The following is a 20,520-nucleotide window of genomic DNA, read 5'->3' on the forward strand; positions in this document are numbered from 1 at the left end:
GTATTTGATACTAGTAGACTTCTCTTGGCCAGAAATGCCTTTTTTGCCATAGCGAGTCTGCTTTTGATGTCCTCCTTGCTCCGTCCGTCATTGGTTATTTTACTGCCTAGGTAGCAGAATTCCTTAACTTCATTGACTTCATGACCATCAATCCTGATGTTAAGTTTCTCGCTGTTCTCATTTCTACTACTTCTCATTACCTTCGTCTTTCTGTGATTTACTCTCAAACCAAACTGTGTACTCATTAGACTGTTCATTCCGTTCAGCAGATCATTTAATTCTTCTTCACTTTCACTCAGGATAGCAATGTCATCAGCGAATCGTATCATTGATATCCTTTCACCTTGTATTTTAATTCCACTCCTGAACCTTTCTTTTATTTCCATCATTGCTTCCTCAATGTACAGATTGAAGAGTAGGGGCGAAAGGCTACAGCCTTGTCTTACACCCTTCTTAATACGAGCACTTCGTTCTTGATCGTCCACTCTTATTATTATTCCCTCTTGGTTGTTGTACATATTGTATATGACCTGTCTCTCCCTATAGCTTACCCCTACTTTTTTCAGAATCTTGAACAGCTTGCACCATTTTATATTGTCGAATGCTTTTTCCAGGTCGACAAATCCTATGAAAGTGTCTTGATTTTTCTTTAGCCTTGCTTCCATTATTAGCCGTAACATCAGAATTGCCTCTCTTGTCCCTTTACTTTTCCTAAAGCCAAACTGATCGTCACCTAGCACATTCTCAATTTTCTTTTCCATTCTTCTGTATATTATTCTTGTAAGCAGCTTCAATGCATGAGCAGTTAAGCTGATTGTGCGATAATTCTCGCACTTGTCAGCTCTTGCCATCTTCGGAATTGTGTGGATGATGCTTTTCCGAAAGTCAGATGGTATATCCCCAGACTCATATTCTACACACCAACGTGAATAGTCGTTTTGTTGCCACTTCCCCAATGATTTTAGAAATTCTGATGGAATGTTATCTATCCCTTCTGCCTTATTTGACCGTAAGTCCTCCAAAGCTCTTTTAAATTCCGATTCTAATACTTGATCCCCTATCTCTTCTAAATTGATTCCTGTTTCTTCTTCTATCACATCAGACAAATCTTCACCCTCATAGAGGCTTTCAATGTATTCTTTCCACCTATCTGCTCTCTCCTCTGCATTTAACAGTGGAATTCCCGTTGCACTCTTAATGTTACCACCGTTGCTTTTAATGTCACCAAAGGTTGTTTTGACTTTCCTGTATGCTGAGTCTGTCCTTCCGACAATCATATCTTTTTCGATGTCTTCACATTTTTCCTGCAGCCATTTCATCTTAGCTTCCCTGCACTTCCTATTTATTTCATTCCTCAGCAACTTGTATTTCTGTATTCCTGATTTTCCTGGAACATGTTTGTACTTCCTCCTTTGATCAATCAACTGAAGTATTTCTTCTGTTACCCATGGTTTCTTCGCAGCTACCTTCTTTGTACCTATGTTTTCCTTCACAACTTTTGTGATGGCCCTTTTTAGAGATGTCCATTCCTCTTCAACTGTACTGCCTACTGCGCTATTCCTTATTGCTGTATCTATAGCGTTAGAGAACTTCAGACGTATCTCGTCATTCCTTAGTACTTCCGTATCCCACTTCTTTGCGTATTGATTCTTCCTGACTAATGTCTTGAACTTCAGCCTACTCTTCATCACTACTATATTGTGACCTGGGTCTATATCTGCTCCTGGGTACGCCTTACAATTCAGTATCTGATTTCGGAATCTCTGTCTGACCATGATGTAATCTAATTGAAATCTTCCCGTATCTCCCAGCCTTTTCCAAGTATACCTCCTCCTCTTGTGATTCTTGAACAGGGTATTCGCTATTACTAGCTGAAACTTGTTACAGAACTCAATTAGTCTTTCTCCTCTTTCATTCCTTGTCCCAAGCCCATATTCTCCTGTAACCTTTTCTTCTACTCCTTCCCCTACAACTGCATTCCAGTCACCTATGGCTATTAGATTTTCGTCCCCCTTTACATACTGCATTACCCTTTCAATATCCTCATACACTTGCTCTATCTGTTCATCTTCAGCTTGCGACGTTGGCATGTATACCTGAACTATCTTTGTTGGTGTTGGTCTGCTGTCGATTCTGATGAGAACAACCCGGTCACTGAACTGTTCACAGTAACACACCCTCTGCCCTACCTTCCTATTCATAACGAATCCTACATCTGTTATACCATTTTCTGCTGCTGTTGATATTACCCGATACTCATCTGACCAGAAATCCTTGTCTTCCTTCCACTTCACTTCACTGACCCCTACTATATCGAGATTGAGCCTTTGCATTTCCCTTTTCAGATTTTCTAGTTTCCCTACCATGTTCAAGCTTCTGACATTCCACGTCCCGACTCGTAGAACATTATCATTTCGTTGATTATTCAATCTTTTTCTCATGGTAACCTCCTCCTTGGCAGTCCCCTCCCAGAGATCCGAATGGGGGACTATTCCGGAATCTTTTGCCAATGGAGAGATCATCATGACACTACTTCAAATACAGGCCACATGTCCTGTGGATACACGTTACGTGTCTTTAATGCAGTGGTTTCCATTGCCTTCTGCATCCTCATGTCGTTGATCATTGCTGATTCTTCCGCCTTTAGGGGCAATTTCCCACCCCTAGGACAAGAGAGTGCCCTGAACCTCTATCCGCTCCTCTGCCCTCTTTGACAAGGCCGTTGGCAGAATGAGGCTGACTTGTTATGCCAGAAGTCTTCGGCCGCCAATGCTGATTATTTATCAAAATTTAGGCAGGGGCAGGGATCGAACCTGGGACCTAAGACGTTTTGATTATGAATCAAAGACACTACCACTAGACCACGTTTTTTTTTCCGTTCTCAAAAAAAAAAAAAAAAAAAAAAAAAAAAAAAGGAATCAATCCAATTGCACTTGGGCTGCTGAACTTTACGGCCTCAGTAGAAAGTGTCAATTTGTTACTTAAGTTCACAAAGAATCCTACACCGATTCCATGGTACGGGATGCTATTATCCGATCAGTGCTCGACAAAGAAGTTAGGCAATGTGCCCTTCAGTTGGCAAATCTGATTCTAGGTGAAGTCCTATCCATCGCTCAGTCTTTTGAAATTTCTCGCGTTGCTGGAGTGCAAATAGAGGCATGGAGCGACATTGGGGAAATACAATCTCTGTGCCATGTTGACGAAGCGTGTGGCGTGTCCCCACCGGCCGACGTGGCCGCAGTTCACTCCCAAGCGCAGCATTGGCCTAATCGTAAACAAACCTCTAAGAAACCGCAGCAAAACCCATGGCACCTTCCTTCATGTCCGTGGTGTTTTACGAAACATTCATGAGAAGATTGTCCACAATGTTGGGCCGTGTGTCACAAATGCAAAAAAAAGGGTCATGTGCCATCCGTTTGCAAATCCGACCGCATACATGATGTTCATGAACATGACGCTGATTCTGATTCTGTGTTGTCTGTCAATTGTACTTCCTCCCTTTCAGGGAAGTTATTCCTCACTGTCCAAATACTTGGTCGAGATGTTCGCATGCAGGTGGATAATGGTTCTGCTGCCACTATCATCAATTCTCAGACATATCTTCAGTTGGGTTCTCCAATCCTGTCACCTGTCACTAGGCAATTACGGACTTACAATAAACAAAAGATTTCTCTCTTGGGACACAATTTGATGCTGAGGTATCTTACAAATCTGTCGTTTGCTCGTTTGCACTGTTCCCATATTTGTGGTCGACCATAGTAACACGGAGAATCTTTTTGGTTTCGATGCCTTTCGCGTTTTTGGGTTCTCCATAGATGACTGTCAATATCATCTCTGATGCTGTTCCTTATGCTCAATTGGATTCCTTGTCGACGACATTTTCGTCCCTTTTTTCTCCTGGGTTAGGCTGTGCAAATGACTTTGAAGCTCATATCACGCTCAAACCCACTACTCAGCCAAAGTTTTTTCGGGCTCGGCCCATTCCTGTGGCCCTTCGTGATCATATCAAACGGGAGCTGGATTGTCTCACTGCTTCAGGGGTCTTGCTTCCTGTCACTTCCAGTGAGTAGTCCTCTCCTGTCATTGTCATCTCTGAGGCAATTTCAAAGCCACTGTAAATGCTCAATGCCTTATCGACACTTACCCTATGCCTCGACCTGAAGAATTGTTCGCTGAACTTGCTGGAGGCCAGTATTTTTCTAAACTTGACCTGTCAGAGGCTTATCATCAACTTCCTCTCGACACTGCTTCCCGGCAGTTTCTGGTCCTTAACACGCCTTTCGGCCTCTATCAATACCAACGATTGTCATTCGGGGCTGCCAGCGCCCCTGCTCTCTTTCAGCAGTTCTTGGAACAATTATTGCTCCTGTCCCTGGGTGTTATTCTCTATGGATCCAAATTTCATCTTGTTATGGATCGCAAATCACTTGTTTCCTTGTTTCATCCATCAATGTCACTTCCCGACAAGGCTGCCCACCGCCTCCAGCATTGGGCTCTTTACTTGTCTCATTTCAATTATGAGATTCATTTCCGGCTGACAGCTCAACATGCGAATGCTGATGCACTCTCTCGCCTTCCCACGGGTCCTGATCTGGCATCAGATAGGGACAAACTTTTGTGTTTCCACCTGGATGTTGCCAAGCAGTGGGTTGTGGACAGGTTCCCCATCACTGGGGACCAGCTGGCGGCTGCTACGGGTTCTGACCCTACCCTCTCCCGGGTTTTACGCTGTATTCAGAAGGGTTGGCCAGATCGTCTGTCCGCTAAGACTTCTGGTCCATTGTGGAACTACTACGCTTTGCGTTACTGCCTCACGGCTAGGGATGGTGTTATCCTCGTTTCCACCGAAAATGCTTCGCCGTGTGTTGTGGTTCCTGCGTCTTTGCATGCTTCAGTCTTGCGCCTCCTTCACTAAGGGCACTGGGGTGTCTCTCCCCTACATGCGGCGCTGTCTGCCAGCCATGCAGCAGTAGCGCCACCTAAGCGGCCAGCCAGCCAGCGGCCGCTAGACTCGGACTCAGTTATGATTTAACTGTTAAAGTGTACACATGTCTTACTCTGTTTACTTGATCTGTGGCTTTCATGTATTGCGTCTTCCTTGAAATATATTTGTTCAACTTGAAGTTATAACAGAGAGTTTGTATGATTAAGGTTTAAGATATTTGCTGCAAACCACCTGTTAGCCTGCTTTATTACTCCCCTGGCTAATTCTGGTGTCTTTTTGTTTGCTCCCTTTACCAGTATACATACGTTATCAGCAACAATCACAGTCTATGAAGAAATGTCCCAAATTAATCGTTTATTGTATGTCAAGAACAGGAGTGGGTCAAGCACTGAACATTGTGGGACACACTATTTTATGCCCCCCCCCCCCCCCTTCCTCCTTCCCTTCCTCACCCCATATCTGAATTTAGTCTTATTCCACTTGTTAACATTACCCTCATTTTCTATTTTTAAAATACAACTCTATCCAAGCAAAGGGAACACTCTTAATGCCACAGTATTTTAGTTTGCTTAATACAACATTTTGATCCACACATCCTAAGGCCTTGACAAGATCACCGAAATAACAACACTGTATTTTTCTTCTTTATTGCTACAGCACTTGAATTTGTGACATCATATAATTTCTCTTTCCATAGAGAAAGCTATAAGTAACCAAATCTCAGCTGTTGTTGAAAGGTTATTCTCAGTAAAGTGGTTTGATATTGTAAACTATTTCTTTCTTTCTCTCTCTCTCTCTCTCTCTTTTTGAGAATGCAAGGACAAAGATGAGCTTATAATTGGAGGTATGTTGCTCACCTCCACTTTTGTACACTGTTGTTACTACTGCATAATCCATTCATTCAGGATAAACACCATGAGTCATTGACTGGTCGCAAATGTAGCAAGAATAGTAATAAATTTTGTGATCTCTCTATAACATATGATTTGACAAAACTTATATCTGGTGGTGGAGTTTGTAAGGCCTGAGTAAGTAAATCTAAAGGAACTACTTTCAATGGTCCCCATGCTCTCAGCTACTGAGGAAGAATTTACAGAATGTAGTGGAAGATTATTTGAATTTAATATCATCTATTTAACTGCTAGTGTCATCAGGGAGTTGAATATTATTTGCATTATCAAGATCATTAATTTTATGCCTAATAATGCTCAAAAATGCCTTGCTTGTTCTTGGAATTTTGAATTTTTTGTGCACAGTATATACGTTTTGCCTTTTTGATGCCATTGTGAAGAATTTTAAGTCTTGATTGGAACCAATCCTCTGCATTGATGAAGCTCTCTCTTCCTGGCACAAGATACTTTCATTACAGGTGTTAGTTACCCTTCCTCTTGGCTTTCACTGTTACTGCCCCTTACCTGTCATAAAGGAAAACTAAGTAGACAGCATTTCATGAATATTGTTACGAGAAAAATAGGTAAAATTGTGATTTTCCTGTGTTACTGAAGGAGATTCTATATTGCTGTCGTTTACCATCATGGTCAGATAAAACATTTATTATGGGACTCACATCTATTTCACGAAATACAGTTAGCCAGCCCTAAAGACCATTGTTCAAACATTCATACTTATATTGCCCTAATAATTAACATCCTGCTGGGATCTTTCACAAGCAGTTGACATCAGTGCCTCAAGACGACGAGCAAGTGCTTTGCTAGGTACCACATGGTTGTGGCACCATGTAATGGCATGTGCAAGAGTCTCCGCAACATTTATTACAATTGGCAAGCCCTTTACTACTATTTCATACACAGTCCTTCCATTAGGTACACGGGTGAGGAAGAAAACAATTAATAATAGTTGTAGAAGACAGATACATTTTTAATTTTCTGTCTGCTTTACTGATTTGATTGTTGCTGCATGGTGTTTCCCATGTCCTTCCTTTTGGAAAGTATATTTTATGCATATCACACACTGCGTGGCCAAACACACACAAACAAATACATGTGTAAGAAAAACAGTTCATGGAACTGTGACTGTTCCTGGAAAATATTTTATTAAATGTTTTAAATACACGATTTACAGAAATTAACAAAACTTTGATACAAATTAGCAAAATACCATAAAATTTGCTTTTACATTATTGAGTAAATAGCTCACAATCTGTCTTTACCAGCTGATGTAATGCTGGAAGCTACAATTTGAATTTATCCAACTACATTTTTAAAATATATCTGATTAAATACAAGTATAACAGTCAGATGCTAAAACTACTATTTTGAAACTGTATTCATTCATACATAGAACTGCTAATGAACTTTTGTAGAGATTGTACTTGATACCATTTTTCACATATTTGCTAAAATGTGCACACACACAAACACACACACACACACACACACACACACACACACACACACACACACAAAATAAACCACTTTAACAGTCTTCTGCTGAAACATTTACTATAACATACAACCAACAGGTTACACTATACATAATATACAGTTTTATTGCTGCAGAATTACTTCAAAATATATTACTACTTTTTATACTTCCTCATTTCTACAAAAGTGTTAACAGATCTTGGATCGAGTGTAATGAATTGAAGGTAACTACAAGAAGGGCACCTGATTGTTGCAGGAAGGTACATCAAATACGATACATTTTTTCTGTTTGGAATAAAGAGTACAAAGTGCAATTTTATTTACTGCATTCATATTCACTTTCAAAAAGTTAAGAGATATCTGAGAAGTAAGTAGTAGTAACATAATATATTGTTATACAGTTATCTGAAAATTACCTGCATTGCAGAGAAGTAGCATCAAATTTAACTCTGTGGCAGCAGTGAAATTCTACAAATAAGGTAATTGTTTTTAAGTGGTCATTTAATTACTGCTGTTACATGACCTGCAAAACTTTTATGGACTTCATCTAGACATAAATGTCATCAAATTACTAGAGTTTCTTATACAAGGGCCTAATCTGACCAAATAAAATTAGGATTAGGAATTTTCTCACAAATTAAAGGACAAATACTAAAGTTTAGTATGTTTTACATTGTCTGTCCAATAATTTTGTATCGTCATTGCTTCAAGACTATTTAAAAATGAATCATTATCCAGACTGTACATTTCTTCCGAGTTCTCCTGAAACAAGAAAGGAAAAAAGATCTTATTTCAAGTTTCAGTGAATCTACATAACTGAAACATCAAAAATTAAACTCACATTCAAACTAGCACTAGGAGTTACCTACAAAGACAAATTATTCCATATAATTAGCTAGGTACTTTCTAACAGTGGAGTGCCCAGGATGGGATGTAACAATATTATGAAAAGGATAGTTGCTACTCACCATAGAGTGGAGATGCTGAGTCACAGATAGGCACAAGAAAAGGACTTCACAAAATAAGCTTTCGGCCAACAAGGCCTTTGCCAAAAATACATGACAGCCAGATACACATGCACAGCCAACAAGGCATTTGTCAAGAATACACAACACAACACGACACAACACACACGGCCACAGCCTGGCTTCAGCTGCCAGAGACTGTTGTTGTCATGCGTGTGTGAGTTGTTAGAGAGAGAGAGAGAGAGAGAGAGAGAGAGAGAGAGAGAGAGAGAGAGAGAGAGAGAGGGTGTCGGGGGGGGGGGGGGGAGGCATATGTCGTCTATTTTTGACAAAGGCCTTGTTGGACCGAAAGCTTGTTTTGGGACAGTCTTTTCATTGTGCGTATCTGCGACTCAACATCTCCACTACATGGTGGGTAGCAACTGTCCTTTTCATAATATTGCTAGTTACTTTCTGTGACAAATACATCCATTTCATGTATTTTCACCTGGTTCTATAAATTCCTATCACTATAATACAAGTAAAAGAACTTGTCTGTATTCTGAACTGAAGATACATTGTTGCAATACAAGATCGTTCATTTGAATTTTCAATGATATTATTTGTTTCCTCCACAAGAATGGAGCCAGGCAAATAGGCAAATACATATGTTGTGTGTCACTTATAACATAATGATAACAGCTATGATGAGTCTAGACTGGTAAATTTCAAACTTGAGTTTACAATTAAAAATGTCCTCTGATTTTTAATATATGTTAGCTGAAAACATGTGAAGTCTTGAATTTTTAAATTTGTATACAACTTACATAACACAGCCTTATTTTGCTCAAAACACACACAGTCTCACAAAATATATTATACTTTTTGGCGGACATGTCTTTGTCATTATTCCTCACAAGAAATGGTTGTAGGAGGCAAGGTTAGGCGGGTATGGAAACCAGTCCACACTTGCCATTGTAAATGTGATATTACACATAGCAGTGAATTGATAACACTAGTATTCACAAAAAAGGTCAACATCAGCAGGGTTTGGTACAATCAGGCTCTCTCTTGTACAAACCATGATGCTGGGTAAGGCCTTCAGCATCCCATTCCTCACACAACAAAAGTGCCAGTAACGCCTTTTGGGAATACTGTAGCTAAAGAGTCAATTTTGTGAAATGTAGTGCCTATGTTTGATGCAAATGCAGATTTTCAGTACCTTAAGAATGCTAGATTTATATGTTTGTAAAATCCCCCAACAAAAATGTCTCACATCCAGAAATGGAATATTACCACCATCAAATCTGTAACTACCAATCAAGGAAAGCTTCTGGCATTCCACAAAGTTAGTATTATAGGCCCTCTGCTGTTCTTTATCTATATAAACAATTTGGGAGACAATCTGAGCATCTGTCATAGGTTTTTTGCAGGCGACGCTGTCATTTATCATTTAATAATGTCATCAGAAGATCAAATTGCAAAAAGATTTTAAAAAGTTGTCAGTATGGTCCAAAAATTGGCAACTAACACAAAATAATGACAAAGTGTGAGGTCATCCATGTGTGTGCTAATGTTAAAAGGAATCCATTAAACTTCTGTTACATGCTAAATCAATCAAATCTAAAGGCCATAAATTTAACTAAATATCTAGAAATTACAATTACAAACAACTTAAATTGGAAAGAGTACATCAATACTGCTGTGGGAACGACAAACCAAAGACTGCGTTTTATTGGCAGAACGCTTACAAGATGCAATAAATCTACTAAAGAGACTGCCTACACAATGCTTGTCCATCCTCTGTGTGGTATGGGATCCTTGCCAGGTAGTATCAACAGAGTACATAAGAAAGTTCAAAGAAGGGCAGACTTTTTGTATTATCGAGCAATAAGGGGGAGAGTGTCACAGAAATGATACAGGTTTCAGCATGGACATGGTTAAAACAAAGGTGTTTCTCATTGTGACGGGAACTTCTCATGTAATTTCAATCTCCAGCTTCCTCCTCTGAATGAAAAATATTTGGTTGGCACAATCATCTTAACAAAACAAGGGAAATCAGGGCTCGCACAGAAAGATATAGGTGTTTGTTTTTTCTATGTGTTGTTATAAGAGTGGAATAATAGAGAATTATTGTTAAGTCAGTTAAGTGTGACTTGCAGGGCAGTCAGGTAGATGTACATATAGACTCTCAAACTCTTCTCTTTATATATTGGCTGGTGACACTGCACCTTTTACAGATGCACATTTACATTATTTCATAGGATTCAGTAAGTACTGGTTAATGTTAACAGAGGCTCAGCTGCAAATGATCCACATGATGTCCTCAGATTATCATGTATAACAACAGCAAGCATGGGGTTGAAGACCACAACTTGGATCACATCTTGCTAACATTTGTACCTAATGGTTAAACTTCTTTATCTAATTTTATGTTGTTTGCCATTTCTGGGTTACTTCATTTTAATATTGGGGAGTTCTTTGTGAACCATGCTACAGCAAAAATTCTCCAGGAATCCAGATCAAGGGAGATACAGAATAGAACAAGAGTAGAAGCAACAATAAAATCCTATAATTATACACTGATAAATCAGTCAACAGAAAGAAAATGTGCAATGCACAAAAACCATTTTAAATATTGTGCATACCATATTCAATCTGCATTTATCTCTCTTGGCACAAAAAAGATGCAGGCATACAATCTTGATTGAATTTAAAAAGAAATAAAACACTGTTGTCAAGCTGCAGCATCTGTTCTGTAACAGCATATTATTGTTTTGAAAGATATGGCATATTCTCACTGGCAGATTAATTATTGCACCTCAGTGACAAATGACATGTATTTTATCAAAAGTGATAGTTTCATGAAGCATATCTTATAGATCACGGCACTGAAGTAAATGGAGGCAGAAGATGCAGTACACAGTTTTTGGAATTAGGTTGCACACAAGATTATTTACCATATGACAAATAAATGGGTCGGGGAGAGGCACACATTTTTTACAAGATATTGGGTAATTAATGAAAAATATCTTAGTTCTGTGTGGGAAGACACTGAAGGGAGAGTTTATTTAGGGGCATAATTTGTGGAAATTATAAGCCGTATACAAACATCAAGTAAAGTTTTGGATCACCCCAGTTCCCTGAACTCCTGAAGATAGATGTTAACTGTGGATATTATATCACAGACACATTCCCTTTGACTGTTCATAGGTCACTGAACCAGCCCAAAGATGTAAACAATCATGCCTCAGCAGCATATATTAGATGGAGGGGGTCGGACAGTCAATCAGTTCCAGTCATTTCACCAGGAAGGAGGAACACGGTTCGTATTGACGGTAGTTCAACCATGACTAGCCAGTCAATACTGTGGTTCAATCGTATCCACATTATTTTGTACCAGGAAGGGCTCTCAACAAGGGAGATGTCCAGGCGTCTCTGAGTGAACCAAAGCAATGTAGTTCGGACATGGAGGAGATAGAAAGAGACAGGAACTGTCGATAACATGCCTCTCTCTGGCCACCCAAGGGCTACTACTGCAGTGGATAACTACTGCCTATTGATTATGGCTCGGAGAAACCCTGACAGCAATGCCACCATGTTGAATAATGCTTTTTGTGCAACCACAGGACGTCATGTTATGACTCAAACTGTGTGCAATAGGCTGCATGATGTGCAACTTCACTTGTTACAGGTGGGTCCAACAACATGCCAAATGGACTGTTCAGGATTGGTATCACATTCTCTTCACTGATTAGTGTCGCATATGCCTTCAACCAGACAACTGTCGGAGACATTTTTGGAGGCAACCCAGTCAGGCTGAACATCTTAGACACACTGTCCTGCAAGTGCAGCTGGGTGGAGGTTCCCTGCTGTTTTGGGGTGGCACTATGTGGGGCTAACGTATGCCACTGGTGGTCACGGAAGGCACAGTAATGGCTGTACAATACGTGAATGCCATCCCCTGACCGATAGTGCAACCATATTGGCAGCATATTGGCAAGGCATTTGTCCCCATGGATGACAATTTGCACCCCCATTGTGCACATCTTGTGAATCACTTCCTTAAGGATAACGACATCGCTTGACTAGGGTGGCTAGCATGTTCTCCAGACATGAACCCTACTGAACATGCCTGGGATGAATTGAAAAGGGCTGTTTATGGACGACGTGACCCACCAACCACTCTGCAGGATCTATGCCAAATTGCTGTTGAGGAGCAGGACAATCTGGACCAATAATGCCTTGATTAACTTGTGGATAGTATGCCACTACGAATACAGGTATGCACCAATGCAAGAGGATGTGCTACTGGGTATTGAAAGTAGTGGTGTGTACAGCAATCTCGACCACCACCTCTGAAGATCTCACTGTATGGTGGTAACAAATTGCAATGTGTGGTTTTCATTAGCAATAAAAAGGGTGGAAATGATTTTTATGTTGATCGCTATTCCAATTTTCTGAACAGGTTCCGGAACTCTCGGAACCAAGGTTATGCAAAACTATTTTTGATGTTTGTAGCTAATATATTCTAGTTTAGAACATTACTGTGTAACAAGATGAATACTCTTCTCATCTGAAGGATAAAGTGATTTTTGATTCATTGGTTCTATACCAGAATAGGAAGCAAAGGGCACATACAGTTTCCTCGCAAGGACAACAACTTGTTTTTAAACTTTAAGATAATAATAAATCATCACACCTCCATTAATTTTCAGCTGCTTGTAGTAATGAGCCTTGTGTATGTCATTTGGACCTTTTAGTGAGTCATTTGACTAAAATTTCCTGGAAGATTAAAACTGCCTGCTTAACCATAACTCAAACTCAGAACCTACCTTCCAGGAGTGATAGTGTAGCAAGGTATGCAGGAGAGCTTCTGTGAAATTTGGAAGGTAGCAGAGAAGTATGGAAGACCCATGATGGTAAGTCATGAGTCATTCCTAGACAGCTGACTCAGCAACAGCATTGCCTGCGAAAGACCAGTTTCCTTACTTGAATTCTGGTCTAGCACACAGTTTTATCTTCCAAGAAGTTCAAAATGTACACTCTGCCGCACAGTTGTTATTTGGTTTTGTAGTAATCATGAATTATGGCCAGACAGAAGCATTGAAAAATATAATTGTCAATCTAATTTAAAACCATTTACCAAATAAGTTTAAAGATGAATACTGGAATGTAGGTAGAATACAAGTCGACCTTGATATTGCAATGTCATTCATGAGAAGGTTCTAATGAGAGGTCTGATTCTCAGTGTGCTAAGAAGCACATTTCTCTATGGGAATTGACTCTTCTTTTATTTTATTAACTCTACCATTTTTGCTGTAACTCCTAGGAATGCTCACATACTTCAACTGAAGTGAGGATGTCAATCTGTTAATGAAATATGAGAAGGTTGAGTTTGTTTCCTTAACTGACTCTCCGATTCCATGAATAATTTCTTTTTTGCTAGAGTAAATTACCTCAATGTGTGTGCTTTCTGATATAACACTATACATAGAATCTGAAACTCACCATATTTCAACTGCCAAGAGATACTGATAAACAATTCTTCATTTACAACTGGGGTTTCAATCATCAGACCATCCTTAGATATTTCAGAGTTATTTACAACTCCTTAATTAATAATGTGGCATTAAATAGAATAAAACCATTCTGAATTACCTGTCCCACCCACCCATCTGTGGTACCAAATTGAGGAGAGGTCATGGAATGAGTCAGTACATGAAATTGGCATCAGAAAAGTTAATAATAGACAAAATTAAATGTACATAATTCCTATGCACAAGACAAGTTGCTGTGTAAATGTCAACATTACCAACACTATAGCACAGGAAACTGCTTACTTGCTTTCCAGGAACTCCGCTAGAGAATGGAAGAAGTAAAGCATGAGAAAATGCTTCCATTTTAACTTGAAAGTGAGAGGCTTACTACTAAGATTCTTCAATTCTTGCAGTAGTTTACTGAAAATGGCTGCACCAGGATAGAAATTTTCTTCTAACGGTACAACTGGGTTCCATCATTTCATAATTATGAAACTAGACAAAGATTAACAATTGACAAAAGATGACTTTTGTGTTATTTGATGCACAATGTTGATATTGCCATGAAAGCTGTTGCAGATACCTTTTAAGATTAACAGCACGAATCTTAGAGTGAAATAGACCGTAAATAAAGAATTATTTGTCAGCATCTCTTGGCAATAGATATGTGACATGTTTCAAACACTTATGGGCTGTGGGTCACTATCAGCACAGATTCCAGAATCTGTTTTCACTTTTCCAGTAAAATGTGTCTTAAGTGAATTACTTTCCCACTACTGTGGGTCATATTTTTTCATTCTTTCCAAAAGGTCTGGCTGTCTGTCTTCTTTTTGGCTCTCTCAGCTACAACTTTAATTGTAAAACACTGAAAGCTGTTATTCCATTTCCTGCATTCTTGGCCTAAACCCACAGTTTCTGCAATTGAAAAGTGTAGGTTAAAACATTATACTCGTCACCCAATACATTATTATGACATGGCAGTGAATCCAACAGACTTTTGGAATTTTAGAAAGAGTGGTCAGAACAGAGGAAGTAGGTGCTGTTGAATAGCACCATCTTTTTCAAAAACTGTGAACATGAAATGAGTGGAGATAAATGAAATGAACAACAGAAGCATTCATACAGTCTTATACACAGGCAGTTAAAGCCTCTGTGCTTATAATCAGCTAGTAGAAGGGTACCAGTATATATCAGCACTACACCACTTGCTAGCAAAGTCTGGCATTGTACTCTGTTTATGGCAGGATAATATTACTTGACTATGCATACATTAGACCATCTACTTCATCAAAATGCCAGTGCATGTGTCTTAATGGTACCTTGTATGTCATAACTCTGTGACCCTTGCTGGAACTCACCCGTAGTGTACTGTCGTCAATGTAACCACTTGAATCAGGATTACTGCACTTGTCATTCAATGTCTGTGGCTTGTTCAGATATCGTCGTCGGTACATTACGAAGCTTACTGCTCCTGAAATCATTAAGTTCACAAAGTAATGTACTCTCTTGAGTAAAATCACACATTTAAAAACTGTCAGCAGATAGCATTCAGCAATAGCAACTGAAGTACACAATTTCCAAATAGAGGTATGTGATCAATGCCAACACGTTCATCATAAATTTTACTTGCTAGTGTTAATCAAAGTTTAAAAAATTGAAGTATAATCATATTAAATCATGTTAGTTCTCAATAAAGTAAATTAATGATATATACAAAGGTTTGTTAAAACATGAAATTGTAGCTGTAATGATGCTAAACTGCCTCCTAAATTATGAACAGTGTCAGGATTTGTGAAACAAAATCAATTTATCTCATAATACCACTAAAATGTCATGTTGCTTAAGACTGTATTAAAGAGCTTTCTGTTTGGAATTCCTTCTATTCTATTGAAGAGCACTTTCACATTACTAAAATTAATGTTTTGTGTTATGAGGCAATTAATATTAGCATTTTAATAGTGTAAACACTCAGAAATTTAAGTAATTTTAATCAACTGCACTTAAAATGTACATCTTTGACTTTTCAAATTCCCAGAAATACTTCTACACGATATCCACGATGTACAATTAATGAAAATTATACTGGTTGAATTTTGTTGTTGAGGGATATACATAAACCTCTTACATCCAATATCAAGAATGATATACAATTGTATACTCATTATAGAGAGAGTAGCTGAAATGAAAACGCAGCAAGTAAAGCAGGCAGAAGGGACTGCAAATGTTTAAAAAATGAGATTGACAGAAAGTGCAAAATGGCTTAGCAGAAATGGCTAGATGATTAATGTAAGGATTTAGAGGCATATTTCACTTGGGGAAAGAAGGATACTGGATACAGGAAAATTAAAGAGGCTTTTGGGGAAAAGAGAAAAAGCTATGTGAACATCAAGGGATCAGATAAAAAACTAGTCCTAAGCAAAGAAAGGAAAGGAAAGCTGAAAGGTGGAAGGATTATATAGAAGGTCTATACAAGGGAAATGAATGTAGATGAAGGTGAGATGGGAGATATGATACTGCAAGAAGAATTTGACAGAGCTCTGAAAGACCTAAGTCAAAATGAAGCCCTGGGAGCAGACTATATTCCATCGGAACTACTGATAGCCTTGGCAGAGCAGTCATGACAAAACTTTTCCATCTAGTGTGCAAGACGGGTGAGACAGGCGAAATACGCTCAGAATTCAAGAAGAATGTAATAATCAATTTTTCAAAGAAAGCAGGTGCTGACAAATATGAATATTACCAAACTATCAGTTTAATAAATCATGGTTGCAAAATACCAACACACTCTTTACAGAAGAATGGAAAAACTGGTAAGCTGACCTCAGGCAATATGTAGCAGTATGTTAGGCAATACTGAGCCTATGCCTTACACTACGAGATAGTTTAAGGAAAGGCAAACCTACGTTTACAGCATTTGTTAACATAGAGAAATGCTTTTGACATTGTTGACTGGAATATTCTGTTTAAAATTCTGAAGGTAACAGGGAGCGAAAGGCTATTTACAATTCATACAGAAACCAGACAGTAGTTATAAGAGTCAAGGGGCACAAAAGGGAGGCAGTGGTTGAAAAGGAAGTGAGGCAGGGTTGTAGCCTGTCCCCAAAGTTATTCAATATCTATATTGCACAAGCAGTAAAGGAAACCAAAGAAAATTTTGATTTAGGAATTAAAGTTCTGGGAAAAGAAATAAAACCTTTGACATTTGCCAATGATACTCTAATTTGGAAGAGCAGCTGAATTGAATAGACAGTGTTTTGAAAGGAGGACAGAATATGAACATCAACAAATGCAAAAGAAGGCTAACAGAAAGTAGTCAAATTAAATTAGGTGATGCTAAGGGATCAGGAAACAACACACTTAAAGGAGTAGTTGAGTTGTGTTATTTGGGCAACAAAATAATTGATAATGGTCGATGTAGGGAGGATATAAAATGCAGATTGGCAACGGCAAGAAAATTGTTACTGAAGAAGAGAAATTTGTTAACATTGAGTATAGATTTGAGCATCAGGAAGTCCTTTCTGAAAGTATTTGTATGGAATGTAGCCATGTGCCAATGTGAAATGTGAATGATAAACACTTCAGACAAAATGAGAATAGAAGCTTTCAAAATATTGTGCTACAGAAGAATGTTGAAATTTAGATGGGTAGATCATGTAACTAATGAGGAGGTACTGAATAGAATTGGGGAGACAAGAAATTTGTGGCACAACTTGGCCGGAAGAAGGGATCAGTTGACAGGACATGTTCTGAGATATAAAAGGATCATTAGTTTGGAGGGAAGTGCGGGGGATAAAAAGTGTAGAGGGAGACCAAGAGATGAATACAGTAAGCGGATTCAGAAGGATGTATGTTGCACTAGTTATTAGAGATGAAGAGGCTTACACAGAATGTAGTAGCATGGAGAGCCGCATCAAGCAAGTCTTTGGATTGCAGACCACAAGAACAACATTTAAAATGCTGGCTGGTCAGAAATTGTTGTGTCCCATCACCATGACAGTCATTGAAGACTGACTTGGTAGTATAAGACTGACATAGGTAAATGGCCTTAGCTTTATTGAAGAAACCATCCTTCTACCAACCAAAATGGTTTAGGGAGTCAGTGGTTAAACTATATCAAACTGGCCAGATGGAATTTGGTATCCCACATTGAAAACAAGCCCAGTGTCAAAAAAATTGTACAATCTCATTCGTTTTCAAGGAAAATTTAGCTTTGCAACCTCATATATCAATTATGTTCTTTGTAATGCTTGTGTGTTTTGTAAATGAGAGGAGGCTGACTGCTAATACGGCTCCAGCTATATTCTGAGAATACACAGTTTGCTGTCAGCATAGAATGGTTGACTAGCTTATGGCAAGCATGTACACAATTTATTTTAATTTAATGTGGAGAATGAGAACTTTAAAAAGAAAGCACTGTAGCATCTAAATGCTGCTTGAAATTAAACAAAATCAAATATAACAATGGTAATAGTGGTCAAGCCAATAACAAACAAGAATAATTTGAATGCTCAAACATTAATCTTTCCCACACTTTGAACACAGGACTAAGAATGTTAGTAATTATTTATCTTACGGAGATATTCTAATTTACATCTCCCTTCATCAAGAAGTCAACTAAATGTCATGACAAACAAACATTCATGACATGGTGGTAACAATGTTAAATTCAGCACCAATGGAGCACTAGCTCATGAGCAGCATTATGGGAGAAAATGGCAGCTATGACCTTGTTAAAGGGTCATGCTTAATATTTGCCTGGCATGTTTTATAGAAACATAAATCAGGGTAGCTGGAGAGTGATTTTAAGACAACCCCTACAGTGTGTGAAAAGGGAAGAACAATTTTGTTTGCCACCTCTGTTTTGGGTAGTGCAACACGGTGTTTAAGACATAATTTTAAGTTAGTTTCAGTACAGTTAAGGTGTACATGTGTTCAAGACATTCAATGTTGAAAGAATAGTATGTAAGAGTGAACACTACCGCGAGACACTGCATGGAGTGCCACAACAGAATAAAGTTAGACTGAGCATTACAAGTGTTTTATGGGTATACAATAATGCAGAATTTGATGTGGCAGAACGTAGTACAGAAAATAATCAGAATTATTTGAATTTGCATCTAAGGACTGTTGTTGTTGTTGTTGTGGTCTTCAGTCCTGAGACTGGTTCGATGAGCTCTCCACGCTACTGTATCCTGTGCAAGCTTCTTCATCTCCCAGTACCTACTGCAGCCTACATCCTTCTGAATCTGCTTAGTGAACTCATCTCTTGGTCTCCCTCTACGATTTTTACCCTCCACACTGCCCTCCAGTACTAAATTGGTGATCTCTTGATGCCTCAGAACATGTCCTACCAACCGATCCCTTCTTCTAGTCAAGTTGTGCCACAAATTCCTTTTCTCTCCAATTCTATTCAATACCTCCTCATTAGTTATGTGACCTACCCATCTAATCTTCAGCATTCTTCTGTAGCACCACATTTTGAAAACTTCTATTCTCTTTTTGTCTAAACTATTTATCGTCCACGTTTCACTTCCATACATTGCTACACTCCATACAAATACTTTCAGAAACTACTTCCTAACACGTAAATCAATACTCTATTTTAACAAATTTCTCTTCTTCAGAAACGCTTTCCTTGCCATTGCCAGTCTGTATTTTATATCCTCTCTACTTCGATCATCATCAGTTATTTTGCTCCCCAAATAGCAAAACTCCTTTACTACTTTAAGTGTCTCATTTCCTAATCTAAATCCCTCAGCATCACCTGATTTAATTCCTCGTTTTGGTTTTGTTGATGTTCATCTTATATCCTCCTTTCAAGACACTGTCCATTCCGTTCAACTGCTCGTCCAAGTCCTTTGCTGTCTCTGACAGAATTACAGTGTCATTGGCGAACCTCAAAGTTTTTATTTCTTCTCCATGGATTTTAATACCTACTCCGAATTTTTCTTTTGTTTCCTTTACTGCTTGCTCAATATACAGATTGAATAACATCGGGGATAGGCTACAACCCTGTCTCACTCCCTTCCCAATCACTGCTTCCCTTTCATGTGCCTCAACTCTTGTAACTACCATCTGGTTTCTGTACAAATTGTAAATAGCCTTTCGCTCCCTGTATTTTACCCCTGCCACCTTCAGAATTTGAAAGAGTATTCCAGTCAACATTGTCAAAAGCTTTCTCTAAGTCTACAAATGTAGGTTTGCCTTTCCTTAATCTAGCTTCTAATATAAGTCGTAGGGTCAGTATTGCCTCACGTGTTCCAATATTTCTGTGTGTGTGTGTGTGTGTGTGTGTGGTTTGAGGTTTTCGGGCGCTAAACAGCGTGGTCATCAGCGCCCAATCCAATATTTCTACGGAATCCAAACTGATCTTCCCCGAGGTCAGCTTCTACCAGTTTTTCCATTCATCTGTAAAGAATTCACATCAGTATTTTGCATCCGTGACTTATTAAACTGATTGTTCGGTAATTTTCACATCTGTCAGCACCTGCTTTCTTTGGGATTGGAATTATTATATTCTTCTTAAAGTCTGGGGGTATTTCGCCTGTCTCATACATCTTGCTCACCAGATGGTAGAGTTTTGTCAGGACTGGCTCTCCCAAGGCCGTCAGTAGTCCTAATGGAATGTTGTCTACTCCTGGGGCCTTGTTTCAACACAGTAAGGACAGTGACATATCTGTTTTAAAACTTAATCTCTCAATAACTAA

At 38.8% G+C, this 20,520-nt stretch overlaps 1 protein-coding gene across 5 annotated transcripts in view; it reads right to left on the reverse strand.

Annotated features, from left to right (window-relative positions):
* Positions 1-6,979: 6,979 nt before the first annotated feature.
* LOC126091487 (skin secretory protein xP2-like) overlaps positions 6,980-20,520 on the reverse strand; it is a 586,258-nt gene continuing 572,717 nt past the window's right edge. For 4 of the 5 annotated variants that reach the window (XM_049907065.1, XM_049907066.1, XM_049907067.1 and 1 more), the window contains 2 exons: positions 15,133-15,284; positions 6,980-8,091 (listed from right to left, as the gene is read on the reverse strand). In XM_049907065.1, the coding sequence (XP_049763022.1) occupies positions 7,981-8,091; positions 15,133-15,284 (263 nt within the window). In that variant the 3' untranslated portion in view covers positions 6,980-7,980. The remainder of the gene's footprint in view (positions 8,092-15,132; positions 15,285-20,520) is intronic. The other variant, XM_049907069.1, reaches the window with a different exon arrangement.

Source organism: Schistocerca cancellata, chromosome 1 (genome assembly GCF_023864275.1).
Source record: "Schistocerca cancellata isolate TAMUIC-IGC-003103 chromosome 1, iqSchCanc2.1, whole genome shotgun sequence".
In the NCBI taxonomy this organism is placed as follows: Eukaryota; Metazoa; Arthropoda; class Insecta; order Orthoptera; family Acrididae; genus Schistocerca; species Schistocerca cancellata.